Source organism: Musca vetustissima, unplaced genomic scaffold (genome assembly GCF_032173495.1).
Source record: "Musca vetustissima isolate MV318-11 ecotype Yass unplaced genomic scaffold, APGP_CSIRO_Mvet_v1 utg107947, whole genome shotgun sequence".
NCBI lineage: Eukaryota > Metazoa > Arthropoda > Insecta > Diptera > Muscidae > Musca > Musca vetustissima.
Genome location: NW_026889254.1, coordinates 2,376 through 17,826, shown reverse-complemented (window position 1 = coordinate 17,826; position 15,451 = coordinate 2,376). Strand labels below are relative to the sequence as shown.

Here is a 15,451-nt window from a genome sequence, read left to right as displayed (position 1 = left end):
TAAAATTGTTACAAATTATAAAATTAAAAAAAAGTAATAACATTAAATATTATTGTGGTGGATTATCATTTGAAAAATAATTTTTAAATAAAAAACAATTTCTTGTGACAACCCATGGATTAATAAAAATATAATTTAAAAATAAAAATAAAGTGAAGCAATTAACGAAAGATAAAATAAAAATAATAATTATATAGTAATGCTTTCAAATAAAATTAAAAATATTAAAAATTATTAAAATTAAAACATTAAATAAAATAGTATCTAAAAAACGAAAATAATCCCTTACTAAGTGGGTACGTTGTGGAATTATGAGTTTACCCAGCGGCGTTGATATGCAAAATCTCATGTCTCAACATCCGGTCTTAGGTGCCTTGCCACCTGCATTTTTTCTGCGTGCTGCCTCCGAACGCTATCAGCGTACACCGAAATGTGCCCGCTGCCGTAATCATGGAGTGGTTAGTATTGTTTTATAAAAACATTATTTTTTGTTTCAATTTAATCTCTATAGGAGATGGATATTTTTGAAAAATCATAAGGTCACCTAATTTTAATCACCTACGGAACTATGCAGTGCAACAGTAAAATTTTTGTTATAAAAATCCCTTCTTTAGGGAACATAAATTGAAATCGTATTTGTAAAAACGAAGAACAAAAAATATATTTCTGGGAATAAATAGGTCATTGATGTTTTTCCACCTCGCACCCTGACTTTGTCGGGAAACACCTTAAAAATACACGCTTCAAAAAAGTTAAATTAAAGCTTATTATGTACAAATTGTTACTTCGTATACTAAAGGGCGATTAATTTGCCACGGTTTATCATCAAAAGGAGCATGATATATTTGTTTAGTTTTTCTTGATTTTTTTAAGTATTTAAATTAAATAGAGAACTTGATATGATTAGTACTGTACAAAATTTGTTTACATCACATATACGGTATTGATTAACTTTATCGTTCATCATTAGATAAGAGGAATATGTGGCAGATCACAAAATGGCAGGATAAATATGTTAACCAATGAAGCTTAGAAACTAATTTTTTTAATCTATGTATATATTCGAGGAATCGGACATGGAGTCCAAGTTTGGACAAACATATACTGAAAATGTTTCCTGTGTCAATTTTTACGATTCGTGCAATAATTTTGCCATCCACAAATAATATATATTTAATTCCTATTCCACGCAATTAAATATGATGATTTGACTAAAATATAATAATTAAGGCATACAAGGTATATTCGAAAATTTCGTCCTGTAAATGTAATATTGCGTTGAATAAACTTCGAATCAAAATCAATCATATTTCCTACTGAAAAATTATTGTCTTCTTGTATTCCGGAGTCGAAGTCATGATAATCGGAAAACCAAGATACTAAATGAGTAAAACCCTGAAGAAAATATAAAATTGTGTGGGTTTTGAGGTTCCTAAACTTATTTTAAGCGACGGATAATTAAAATAAATGCACAACAATTTTTTTTATCATAAATATCCACTAATTCCACCGTTAAAAACAGTTGAAATTATGTTCAATAATTGTGATCATTGATTGAAACACAAAAAATCATAGGAACATAATACTTAGATAATATGAAAAAGGGGGGGGCTATTATTTTGAAAACTATAGGGGAGACTGGGGCACCTTCGGCATCGGGGCACCTTCGGCAATTGCGTTTTCGATATGAAGCTCTCACCGTACATCACTAGTTTCGATTCATAGGTATCGAATATCGAAATAAATAACTGACACAAAGTTTGAAATTTCTAGCTAATAAACTTATTTAGATACATAGGTTTTTGTATTTTTATAGATGTTTCTGTAATATTTCAATTCCATTTCGTAAGTATTTCGTGTATAAAACTTTTAAAATTTTTAAGACAATATTATTAACAAGTGGTTAACTACGATGTGTATTATTATGAAAATATTTAAAAATATAAGTTTTTACAAATCTGATCGAAAAAAATGAAAAAAAAAAACTATAAAAAGTATATTCGGGGTACATTCGGCATTTTAAAGTGGGGCACATTCGGCCATATACAGATTGAGCAATATTATTTCCTTAAAATTTTTTTGAGTTTGTCTTTAAAACTAATCCTTTAATATGGCTCCAAGTCGCATATATAAGATCAGACGTGCTTGTATTGACGAAAATGCGATAGAAAACCTCTATTTCTGATAGTGTGTGCGACCTTCAGATGTAAACGTCCGCCGCTAGAAAATAAAGCCCTATAATTCAAACATTGTGTGGCGTATTAGAACCAAATAGAGCCTTTAGAGGATCAGAATTTCAACTAGACTAATAGCGATGACAATTACCCGGCTATGACTATGCTGCCGAATGTGCCCCATGAAATGCCGAAGCTGGGGCACATTCGGCGAATTTGACTTTTTTTACAAAACTGTAAAATTTTTTTAACTAATACTATTTTTTTATATCTTTTTTGTACTATTATTTATAATTAAGAGTCAGGGGACAATAATCAGCCATAAAGTTGTTATATATGTTGAATAAGTACTGAGATATAGAGATCTAAAAAAAAGTGCCGAAGGTGCCCCAGTCTCCCCTAATAAATATATAATTTTGAAATGATTCAGAAAGCTGAAACCCAATATCCGCTAACAACGCTTAGGAATACACTTCTGGAGCTCTTTGGTAAATACATCGACTTCAAACATCTTTTGAAACTGTGAAAAATATAATTTCAGAAAAGCTCTACTGAATTTTAAATAAATAGAATATATAAAAATTTTCATTTTATCCTACAGAGCTCGAAAAGAATATATCTTTGAATATGAGAGCTTTATTGATTTAGAAGAAATATTCGGAAGAAATATAAGGAATATAAAAAAATAGTAATACTCACCCAATGAATGAAATGAAGATTTTTTGGAAGTAAATTCAACAGATTTCCAATTAGTTTATAATATATTGTACCTGCAAAGAAAATACACATTATTAGGAATAAGCCGGTATTTTAATATATAATTAATTAAGTATAAAAGGAGCAAAGTTCAGCTGAGATAAACATTTTTAGACAGTGAACAGTAAGAATTAATTATTTATTAAAAATTGTGTTCTAACCGTAAATACCAGTTACGAAATTATGTACAAGCTTGGAACCTTTGCAAATATATCCAAAATTATTAGAGCCAATATACATATATATTTTTTTAATGGCCGGTATTCGGTCGGTCGCTTTAATGACTATGTAAAAACATACATTTTTTATCAGGGCGTTTCTAGTCCATTGTGAAATAAAAATACCAAATTACAGAGGCCTAGTTCTGAAAAATGCAACTTGGGCTTTCAAAAACTAAAAAGGATATACCATTATAAGATGGACTTAAACCACTTTAAGATGGACTTAAACTACAAATAAAGCTTTGGCGTCATGTTAACATACGGCATATAGTATTATTCTGATCAGGAATAAATCGTGGCCTAAAATGCAAATAGATATAACTACAGAAAAAATCGAAATTGAGTTTTTCGTGTTTTATTTTTTCATTTTATAAAACAAAATGGAAAATATTGATATGGACCTAATAACAGTATTGATTCTAGGCTTTGTTGGGAAAATTATTTGTTTTGTTGAGCCGATATTAAAAAATTTTAAATTCCTCACGAAATATTCTATATTATATTTTATTTCTAAAAATACGTTATTTGGTGCAATGATGGAATTTCTATGCCATGTAAAATTTCGTGCTGACTAAATTAAAATTTCCAATATATAATTAATTCAAACCTTTCGAAATTATTCATTTTAGAAATATAAAATAGAAATATAATTAAAGAAATATTAGTATTATTAATAGTAAATGGTATTATGATAAATTATATTTCAACCAATAACAACATTTACCAACTGCAGGGCGTATAATTATTGCACGTGAAGTTCGTAGACATTTTTGGAGGATTATTCCAAAATATTCACGATTATATGTCACGATCAATGATATGATATTAGGTTAGGGAAAAATAAATTAATTATTTTTTTCGTCAGAAAATGTCGATAAAATCGGAGAAAGGATCGAAGTTGTTAGCAGTCATAACATCGCCTAGGAGCTAAAAATTGGCCATAAAACTATTTTAAACCATTTACAATTGACCAGAAACGGCCAGAATTGGCCAACAGGAGATGTGTCGTGTTCCATCAACACAACGCTAGGCCACACACATCTACAGTGACTCGATTTAAAGCATTCGTCATACAGTCCGGACTTGGAACCAAACGATTGAAATCTTTTTCTTGCATTGCAAAGTTTTCATTAATGATAAAAAAATGGTATCTAGGGAGGATTGGGAAAATCGACTACTAGAGTTTTTTGCAAATAGAGAGCAGGACTTTTATGAGAGAGGCATTATGAATTTACCTTTAAAATGGTAACAAATCATACAACAGAACGGTGTATATTTGGGCATTCCAAAGCTTGTCCTATAGTTCATATAAAAATAATGGATTTCTTTTTCCTCAACCTAATATTTTCATTTTTTTTCGTCTAGTCCAAGATAGGTGGATTTTACAATACTTAAAATTGTGACCTTGTGTTTGGAAAGTTAGCATAATTGGTTCATAACTACTAATTTTTCAATTATTTTTTTAATACAATGGCTTAAATGGTAAACAAATTGAATAAATTATTAAATTCAAAATATTTGCAGGTCAGCGCTCTAAAGGGCCACAAACGCTATTGCAGATGGCGTGATTGTTTGTGTGCCAAATGTACATTAATTGCGGAACGTCAGCGTGTTATGGCAGCCCAGGTGAGTCAATATTTTCGAAATACTATTATTTACAAATTCGATTTTTATATGTGGCGTAAATAATATCGACATTTTTTCGGTAACTACGGGTATTTGTGTATTTTTGTGCAACCTATACCCATGACAAAAACATGAAGTTCTCATTTTCATATCGATGAAAAATTTATAATATGGAAGATAAAGTATGGAAAGCTGTTTTGCTTGACTAATATAAAATGTTTGTCAAAATTAGCGTGGAGTTGAAAATACTCAGTAAAGGTACCCGACGGTCCAAATCTGCTTCAGATAGTAATGAATATGGGTTTAGGTTATAGCGAGGAAACCGATGCAATACACAAAAACTGAGGATGTCGCAACAATTTTCCTTGCAAGACAGATATGTAATGAACCGGTCATCAAATATCAAATTTTGTTTCACTTTTAAGATGGGTTAAGAAATTGAAAATAGTAACGAACGATTTTTATACAATAGACACAGTGTACGATTAAGGTTGTGTTTTAAGCACTTATGCTGCATGTTTCAGTCATACCGAGAATCCAAAAAAGGAGTTATTACTCTTGTCAGACAAGCTAACGTTTCAGTTTATTCTTAACATTTTTTAAGAGCTTTGTGCTAGAGAATTGTAGGAGTATATCTTTCGCACATAATAAACACACGCGACTTGGTGAATCGAATGTGTGTCCGCCCATCTGTCCATTACAAATTGCAATTAATGTACAGACCGCAGTTATTGATCAATCGTTAAGAAATTTGTCTAAAAAAAACTAAAAACTTTATTTTTTGTCTGTTTATTTTTCAATGGGGAACCGGAAATGGACATTTAATAATCATCTGTTAATATTCAGCAGATGGATTGGACCGAAACCTTTATTTTTGTCTGTTTATTTTCTTATCGTTCTCGACGCTACATTATTATGACGCGAACACTTCACTTTTTCGAGAAAATCCGATAGAATGTCCTTTTTTCTCTGTGATCCATTTTATTTTTTTTTAATTTTAATTAAAATCTCACTTCACTGAAATGGTTCAAAATAGGCTCACATTTTGACATGACCTTTACAGCAATACCATTGTTTGTAGTACGATTTGTCATTAGATGTAAAATAGGCTTCGCGTCATAGCAAATATTCTTCTGAGATATGAGAACAGAAAATAGTCACTCGCGGCCAGATCTGGATATTACAGTATATGCGAATGTAATTTGAAATCCAAATAATTGATTTATACCCCTATCTTCATTGATTTGTCCACGATTAATTGTCGCACTTTCTTTCTTCATTTTTTATTAATTTTTATTCACCAATGTTTTTATTTCGAATAGTTAAATTTTTGAACCGAAATTCTTTTTAAACAATTCCAGTATTTTTCTACCTCCTCATTCTTTCAGGTTGCATTGCGTCGTCAGCAGGCTCAGGAGGAAAATGAAGCACGTGAGTTGGGTCTGCTCTACACCAATGTACCGCCACGAGTACCATCACAAAATGCTGGCGGTGAAGGGACACCAGCATCAACAACAACACCTGCATCACAACTCAGTCCCCAGAATACATCGCAAAATGGTGTTTTTCACACGGGTATACCATCGCCACCGAGTGATGGTCTTGATTCCACCTCCAGTGCAGCACATCATCACAGTCGTATGCAATTCAGTAGTAATGGTAGTTCAGGTGGTGGTTGCGGCGGTGGTGGCGGTACAAATTCTGGTGATTCCGATTCTGAAATGCGTATACGGGCCGAAAGACTATCAATGGGTTTCTCACCCGATCGCACAGAGGTTGAAAGTCCTGGTAAGTTAATGTTTTAAATATTTTTTTACCTTTCTTTTGTCGTACCTTTTTAATGGCAACATTTTTGACTTCAAGAGAGTTGGCAATTATAACAATAAAGTATTCGCGTGTAGCTGCCAAGCTAAAAATTCTCAAGTGTATGTGCAACACTTGAATCGAATGTAAGAAGTGTGTTGCCAGCCACCAGGCTTTCTCCCTCTTTTGGGTCGATTTTTTTCTTTTTTTGCTTTCAATTGTAACTTTGTCAAAGCATGTGGGGTATACATTAAGTCATATTTGCTTTTTTTTTAAAAAAGAGCAAAAACTCTTGTCGGGGTTTCTATTGTTGTTGCTTTCGACTATGTGTTGAAAGTGTTACCGGGTATAAATATGTTGTTTTGTTAATAATGTTGTTGTAATTCGTGGCAGTCGCAAGTTAAGTGTAAATGGGGAACTCACAATATTGTACAGTGGAAGAATTTTGGATATTTGAAAATAGAGAAATTTAAGAATTTCAGGTCGAAGGTTATCAGTTGCCTTCACGGAATTTTAGCATTAAAATCAAGATATATTATAAGTAGTAGTCTGGCCCAGAAACGTTTGAAACCATATAACTGATTTTTGCCATATCCTCAAAATTAAACGTCAAAGTTCTGTTCAAACCAATTCTACATAAAATGCATACCGTATATATTATTAAATTAGCCATAGAATATTTGCGTAGTCCTCAGTGTAAATTTTATTTCGATTATGCGATGTCCGTTTATGGCAATTCGGGTTCTCAGAGAATATAAGTCCTTCTAGTCGTATAACATTTACATTATGATTTTAACACCTCAAAATATTGATCGGAGTCACACGAGTGAATTTCTATTGCTTCCGATCCATTTTAGGTTTTATGAAGGGCCGAAACTCAGGTCCACATAGACCTGAGTTTCGGCCCTAAAAAGTCCTATATAAATGTCACCCAATTTATAGGTATTTTTAATATGACTTTTGGCAGGAAATTTGTAAAGTAAGCCCATATTGTGAAATAGTGCTCATATTAAAATCCAGTTTCGTTTTCAGAAATGTAAAGGTCTTAAACAAATTTTAAAGGTCAAACTGCTGAGTACTTCTTCCCCAATTTATTGCACATCTTTCATAAATCAGTCTAGTTGATTTTAAATATTAGGTTGTTTTTATATGTTGTTTTATATGTATATATATTACAGGACTTCATTTGCCAAACTTCGGAATATCCGATTTGTCCAAATATGCACCGTTTTGTTGTATGATTTGTTGTCATTTTAAAGGTAAATTCATAATACCTCTCTCATAGAAGTCATGCTCTCTATTTGCAAAAAAAAAAAAGACTCTAGTAGTAGATTTTCACAATCCTCCCTAGATACCAATTTTTTATCATTAAATAAATTTTCGCTTGGTGCCAAGTCCGGACTGTATGGCGGATGCATTAACACTTTCCAACCAAGCTTCCGAAGTTTCTGTCGAGTCACTGTACATGTGTGTGGCCTAGAGTTGTCCTGGTGGAACTCGACACCTCTCCTGTTGAACAATTCAGGCCGTTTCTTGTCAATTGCTATCTTCAAACGGTCCAGATGTTGACAGTAGAGATCTGAATTTAGCGTTTAACCATATGGAAGCAACTCATAATAAATAATTCCCTTCCAGTTCCACCAAATGCCCAGCAGAACCTTCCTGGCCGTTAGTCCTGGTTTGCCACCGTTTGACCACGATCGTTTTCGCCCAGGGTTATCGTATGTGATTCATTTATCATCTCCCGTCACCATCCGTTTGGCCCACGTTTTTCGTATAGCCCCAATATATATCGCATGGTACCAATATTCGACTCATTTGGGAATTTCGACATTTTGGGATTTTATCAAATCTTTCTACTAAAAATGATCAATATAGCTCCCATATAACGGTACCCTCAATTATTGGTATTTTGGATTTCAGACATATTTTCTAACCTGAGTGTGCCTTTCTTCTAGCAGCAATATCTAATATATATTTTATTTTATTTTTAATGTAAAGAATAATTCACAACCCAATGTGCTAATGCTGCCCTTTAACACCCACCTCATCGAACAAAAGATTTTCCACAACTGTTGGTTGCATCGCCAAAAGAAAATATTAACGGTGTACATTTTTACGCTTCTGTAATTTGTTACGCGGTTTTTTGAAATTATTACGGCGACAACATAACAATGTGTTGTAATGCTTTGTTCTTCTTAGTTACCACCTATGTTCTTCTTTGACTGCAGTGAGGTGTTAGAAAATTAACGAAGCTGAAAAACGTCTGTAAACTAAACAATTGTTATATGTGGTTGTGAGCGCGTATGGGGGTCTGAGTCTGGTTAAGGGATTTTGAAACTGCAACAACATTTTCACTCAAAGTACTCCTTAGGTTGGCAACGACCTTATCCCCTTAATAGGGTTAAATAAAAATTAAATTTAGCATAAATTATCTTTGAAGTGTTACATTTAGTAACATGTGTAGGCGGTTGTGTTAAAGATCGTCGGTTTAATGTATACATTAAAAATGTGAATAAAATTTTTTAATGTGATAAATATTGAATATTTTTAGTTCAATAAAAATTCATACAATATAAGTGCATTACAACAGAATTTTCCGAACGACAGTATGATATTTTTCTGTTACTTCTAAGTACAAAGGTTGTGATTTCAAGAATTAGATGCCTCAAAAATGTTACCGAATCTACATTTTTTCTTTTTGCATATTAACAACAAACTGAAAACCTTTAAGGAGACCTCCCCCCATTCTCGGTTTAAAAAAAAATTAATTCTAATTCAAGAGTGTCCCTACAAAACTCGAAGTTAAAGTCTCAAGAACTCTTGAAGATATAGCCGATTTATTGTGTCAGCATCAATTGACGACAAGAGTGATTCTTAAACTTTAAACGCAGTTTTTTCTCGAAACAGTGTTTTTGCGAATGGCGGGCACGATGACTCAAAAACTAATAACCCAATCGGTTTAAAAATTTGACACGGACTTTTCTTTAATCACCAAAAACAGCAACAACAAAATTTTGCATTTCCCTTCAGGAAAAAACAAAGTCGGATGATTCTCCATTAGCATGGGTATATACAAAAGTGGCTGCTAAGATTCTTAATTTGGCCTACAAAAATACATATACTGATATAACTCAAACACAACATATGTTCCTCTCCATTGATATTGATTGTATGTGCACAGTATCTTGTCGATCGGACAGACGTAGCATATTTGGATCTATACATTTTTCTATCAATGAAAGAGTTTTTCAAAAATATTTTTTTATATTTCAATATAATCTCCTAAAACTTCAATACACTTATTCCAACGCTTTTCTAGCAATTCTATCCCTTGATAAAAATCGTTTTCCTCAAGGTCTTCAAAATAGGGGTTTACAACTGTAATTGGATCTTCATTTGAGGTAAAACGCTTGCCAGCTTTTTTATATTTGGGAGCGATTAAATATCACTGGGAGCTAAATCAGGAGAATTAAATGGGTGGTCAAGCAACTCGTACTTTAATTCGTTGATTTTAGCCATTGTTAAAACACCCTTGTGCGCTGAACAATTTGTTTTTTTGTGTTGAAAGCCAGGACGTTTTTCTCGTATTTGTATTTATTTACTTAGCTGGCTTTTGACAGAACTTTCGTTCCATAAGCCGAGCTTTAAAAAGATTTCCAGGCACGTCGGTCTTTTGTGCAGTTTTTCAAATTTGTACATTTACTCTGAATTTATTGTTTTATCCTTTTGCAGATAGTCAATCAAATAATACCTTTGAAGTCCCGTTGTCATAACCTTACCAGCCGATTGAATTGTTTTTGCCTTCTTTGGGGCACTTCCTCCAGATTCAGACCATTCTTTAGAGTGTTCTTTTGTCTCTGGATCCATGTCTCATCAACAGTTATAAAACGATGCTTAAAATCGATTTTATTTCGCTTAAAACGATACAAACAAGCTTGAGAAATGCTCATTCTTATGCGTTTTTGATCGACTGTTAAGAAATACGACACCCATCATGCAGAAAGCTCTTTCATCTGTATTTCTTCATGCAAAATTAATTGGACTCGATCAACACTTTCACCATATCATTATGAATTTCTTGTCCCGATAAACCTTTTTTTATGTAAATATTTAATGACAGCACGCATTTCTAAGTTTTCTATTGTAAAAAAATTGCGGATGCTTCAAAAAAGGCGCAAGTCTCTATATGAGTTGCCAGATCGGACCAAAATTTAAGATGTGTTCATAACAGAGATTAAAGTTTCCAAAACACTTAACTTTTTTCTGTTTATACCGCGCTTTTGGTGCTAGGCTAATAAGTTGCCGAACTGCCCTCATAATATAACAATCTGGCTTTCTGAGGAATAAAGACTTATTTCCAAGAAATGTTCAAGATAGGTCTATATTTTTACATAGTTACATATTCTTTAGATCATTTGAGACCTAGTAGATTAAATTGTTATAATTTTTTTCAATAAATTTCCGAAAGAATATTAAACGGGTTTGATGACAATTGATTAATTTTACTAATCATCGTTACTCAATGATATATTGTCGTTTATCACGGACAATTCAAAAAAAAAATAATATTACAACAAATTAAGATTTCAAAATTAAAATAGTAACTTTCAACGAGACAAAAAATTTCCACCACAAATACCATGATACTAAAAAAATCTGAGAAAAAACTCCCCCTACAAATCAACTTGATTAAATACACTTTGAAACCATTTATTTGCTACACAGTCTCTATTTCTACACAAATACTCAGTAGGAACAACAAAAACAACAGAATAAAATAAATCAAGAAAAAAACCAAAAACAACAAAAAGTAAAGTATCAAATTTAATGTTCAATATTGTCTTTTTCGACATACCTGATTGTCTGTATAGGTTGCTGCTGGTTACCTGGCGATACAGAAGTTTACTTTTTTCGCGTAACTTGGTAACCGGCAAACCGGAGTGGTGGAAATGGTAGTGGCAATAACGATGATGATGATGATGGTGTTGGTATGGCGTTTAAGGCCAGTAAATATTTGTGTGTTTTTTTCAAAACCAGTCATTCGATATCTTCTACTCGAAATATTTCAGTTTTTTTTATTTGTTTTGTTATAGTGTGTCTTCTTTTTGCGTCGTTTGTTGTTTTCTGCTTAATTTTTTTTTTGCTTCCTTTGCCTGTTTTTGATTTGTGTGAAGCACTTTTTCCCATTCATCTGTTTGAAATTTAATTAAGTTGTGATTCATTCCCAGGAGAGCAGATAGGCAGGACGGCAAAGGTGAAGGGGAATGGATGAATGCTTATTGATTTTTATTTACTTTATTTTGTTCGCAGCATCTTGACATTCCTTTGCAAACATGATGATGTGTGGGTTTGCATTTTTTGTTTAAATAATATTTTGTTATTGTTTTTAAAATGATGGACTGGTTGGAAATTATTTCAAAACGTCTCTTCCAGGTGAAGAGAGTGTATGTACAATTATGATATTTATTTAATAGTCAGTCACTTGCCTGGACAATGTGATTTATGAAATTCCATTAGAGGGGGAATTTGATGAACATGGTTATTTGGAATACAAATGGACAGGTTTTTAGTTTTTGTAGAAGAAGAGCTATACCCATAATTATAAAGAAAATAAAATTCCGAATTTCATTAGATGATCTCCAGAGGTCTTTTCTTGAAACAAACCTTCTAGGGGTAATCTGTGGGTATAATCTCTATAGAATACCTCAAGAGGACCTCTTTCTATTGAAGACCTCATGAGGACTTCTTTCTATACAAGACCTGAAGATGTCTTCTTTTTATAAAAGACCTCTATAGAATACCTCAAAAGGACTTCTTTCTATAGAATATCTCAAGAGGACTTCTTTCTATTGAAGACCTCAAGATGTCTTCTTTGTATGGAAGACCTCAAAATGTCTTATTTCTGTAAAAGACCTTAAGAGGTGTTCTTTCTATAGAATACCTCAAGAGGTCTGTCTATAGAAGACCACAAAAGGTCTTCTGTCTATAGTCTTCTGGCTGTAGAGGACCTAAAAAGATCCTTCAAATAGAAGCTCACAGTAGGTATAAACAAAGTCGGCAGATTATTGGTCTGTAAAAGAACCCAAAAAATCGCATTCTATAGAGCATCTCAAGAGGTTTTCTTTTTATAGAAAATCTCCAGATATCGTCTGTCAGGGGGTGTAAAAATAATTTCGACATGTTTAGGCCTCTGTTGTCATTGCGGAATTGGTTTTATTTTTTTTCTTCCGCACATAAATCATTCCCTTTTAAACCACTTATTAATAATTTCCATCTTTTTCTCTCTCTCCTCCTTGCAGGTTCCAAACGTGCACGTCTCTCCAATGAAACCGATCAAGACACCGGCTCCGAATCCAACCCTAGCAGCCCACGCCAGAAAACCAACAATTATCACAACAACAATGGTAATCTATCGCCTGCTCGTACCGGTCCTCCCAGCTCACCAGAATCCGATTTGGATGTTGATTCGGCGCCCGATGAGGCCACCCCTGAAAATCTCAGCCTGAAAAAAGAAGATTCCACCTCACCGCCACACACACCCTCCGCTGAAAGTATGCATATGTTGCGCAGCTTCAGTAATGGCAACCCACAAGGTTTTATGCCCTATCATCATACACAAATTTTGGCAGCAGCGGCCGCAAGTGCCCATTCCCATGCAGTGGCTCAAAATTCACCACATCATCATCAGCAGCAACAGCAGGCACAACAACAGTCTCCAATGATGGGTCATCATGCTGTGGGTGGAGCGGGGCCACAACAGCCTCATCAACGTTCCCCCGTAGATGTTCTGATGCGTGTCTTTCCCAATCGTCGACGCAGTGATGTGGAGCAGCTACTGCAACGCTATCGTGGTGATGTTCTCCAGACAATGGAGGCGATGATATCCGGTGAAGATTTAAATCATTTAATGCCCACATCGGCCCATTCACCACCTAATGTACCACCATCACCACCGTTTCCATTGAAATCGGCATTTTCACCATTGGTTCCACCGGCGGCCGTTTTTGGTTCACCCACCCACCGATATCCACCATTTATGCAGGCTCATGCTAAACGATTTTTGGCGGCACCCTATGCTGGAACCGTTTATCTACCCGGTGTTATAAATCCCGCCGATTGTGAACAATCTGAATCGAATGGTGGCACCTCTGTGGATCGTAACAGTAATGCTGGTGATTCACAGGATTGAGAAATCGATATGGCCGGTGGTGAAAACAACAACGGCCTTGTGTTTAGACCATTTGAGTAACGCTGGCGTAGAACTCAGAACACGGAAGCAGTGGGAGTAACAGTAAACAAGGAGAGGAGTAAATAATCGAAATTCTAAATGTTAAATAAAAAATATGTAAATTTATTCAAAACCCCTAACCAATGACACATACTTAGTAGGAAAGGAGACCTCAAGTGGTTCTCTGCCTACAGAAGTCTTCAAAGGGTCTTTCATCCATGGACGACCATTAGAGGTATTTTGTATATATAGAAGGCCGAGTAATCCGTTAATAGGAGACCTCATGTGGTCCTCTGTCTACAGAAATCCTCAAATGGTCTTCCATCCATAGACGACCATTAGAGGTATTTTGTATATATAGAAGACCGAGGACTTCCGTATAATAGTCCTTAAATGTATTATAACCAATTTTGGATTTGAAATGATGTTTTTTTCTTAATTTTTAGAATACAAAATATGCAGGGATTGTAAAAGAAAAACACAAACCCTTGTTATTTGCCAAACCAGGTTTTATAATGTTAATCATGTTAGAGTGATATATACACAAATTTGTTGCTTTGTAAGATGTTTAGTTAAGTAAAACCTAATAAAAATTAACATGAAAACCAAATTAAAAAAAAAAAAAAACTAAAATTAAAAAACCTAACTCACCTAGTATAACTTCAAATATACGTACGTAACCACATATAAAAAACAACTATATCCCGTGTATAATCGTTTTTCTAGATTATAAGGTCTATATATACACCCTCCACCCCTCTACCATAACTATCAAACCAATTTGTAATATAATTCTTCAACAGCCTTAGTAAGCAGCCCCCACTCTACACCCTAATTCTTATTCAAAGAAGAACGTAAACATACATATATTGCGATATTTAATCATAGTTATTAATTGTTAAGCCTTAAGAAGTAGATACTTAAAAAATATTAAGAAATAACTACAACCAGAAAATAAATATTATTTGTAAAATATTATATGAAAAATAAATACTGTGTTAAATAAAAATTAATATTATAAAAATATATTGGAATGGATTTTATTTTATTATTTTTTTTTTTTGCAAATACACAGAAAAATAATTCGAATAGTATATGAATAGTGTTCAAAAAGTATTGGCAATGTCGGGATTTCTGTATTTTATGAATGTAATTCATAAAACTTTAAATACTGGTTTCTTGTCAGCGAGAGTTAAAGAACAGATTTGGTGCGTGAGTGTTTGCAGGTGGCGGCAGATTTCTATAGCACAGAAATCCTTTGTCGTTTTAATTTTTCCATTTTTATTTTATGTTTTATTCTTCTTCATTTTGTATGGTTTCACTTTTTCTTATTTACTTACATGTTCATTTTCTGTGCCATTAGAACAACCATATTCAATAATAAACATATCGAAATAATTTGGAAAATATATATGCGAATTTTGTAACACCAATGCAGAGGTCGGTAAGAGTGTCTGTAATAAAGAAACAATGGAATGCAAAACTAGTCAAAATCGAGTGAGTTGTAAGTCAGTGAAAGCAATAGTCAAATAATAAACGGTTGCAAAAAGCACACACACCAAAAGTAAGGGGAGAGGCGAAGAACAATACCAAAACACAACAAAACCGAATAATGAATGGTGGTTGTGGTAAAGAGAGAG

General features: G+C 33.4%; 1 protein-coding gene across 1 annotated transcript; it reads left to right on the top strand.

The window, feature by feature from the left end:
• Positions 1-280: 280 nt before the first annotated feature.
• LOC133336938 (doublesex- and mab-3-related transcription factor A2-like) lies at positions 281-13,847 on the top strand. Its single transcript, XM_061545204.1, has 4 exons — positions 281-458; positions 4,676-4,777; positions 6,166-6,565; positions 12,883-13,847. The coding sequence occupies exons 1-4, from the start codon at positions 312-314 to the stop codon at positions 13,770-13,772; spliced, it is 1,539 nt and encodes a 512-aa protein (XP_061401188.1). The 5' UTR covers positions 281-311; the 3' UTR covers positions 13,773-13,847.
• Positions 13,848-15,451: the final 1,604 nt, after the last annotated feature.

Excerpts from the sequence above, each read along its gene's own strand:
- LOC133336938 (XM_061545204.1), top strand. The coding sequence starts at position 312 with ATGAGTTTACCCAGCGGCGTTGATATGCAAAATCTCATGTCTCAACAT. Across the intron at positions 459-4,675 it reads GCTGCCGTAATCATGGAGTG|GTCAGCGCTCTAAAGGGCCA; the intron begins GTTAGTATTGTT and ends AAATATTTGCAG. Across the intron at positions 6,566-12,882 it reads CACAGAGGTTGAAAGTCCTG|GTTCCAAACGTGCACGTCTC; the intron begins GTAAGTTAATGT and ends TCCTCCTTGCAG.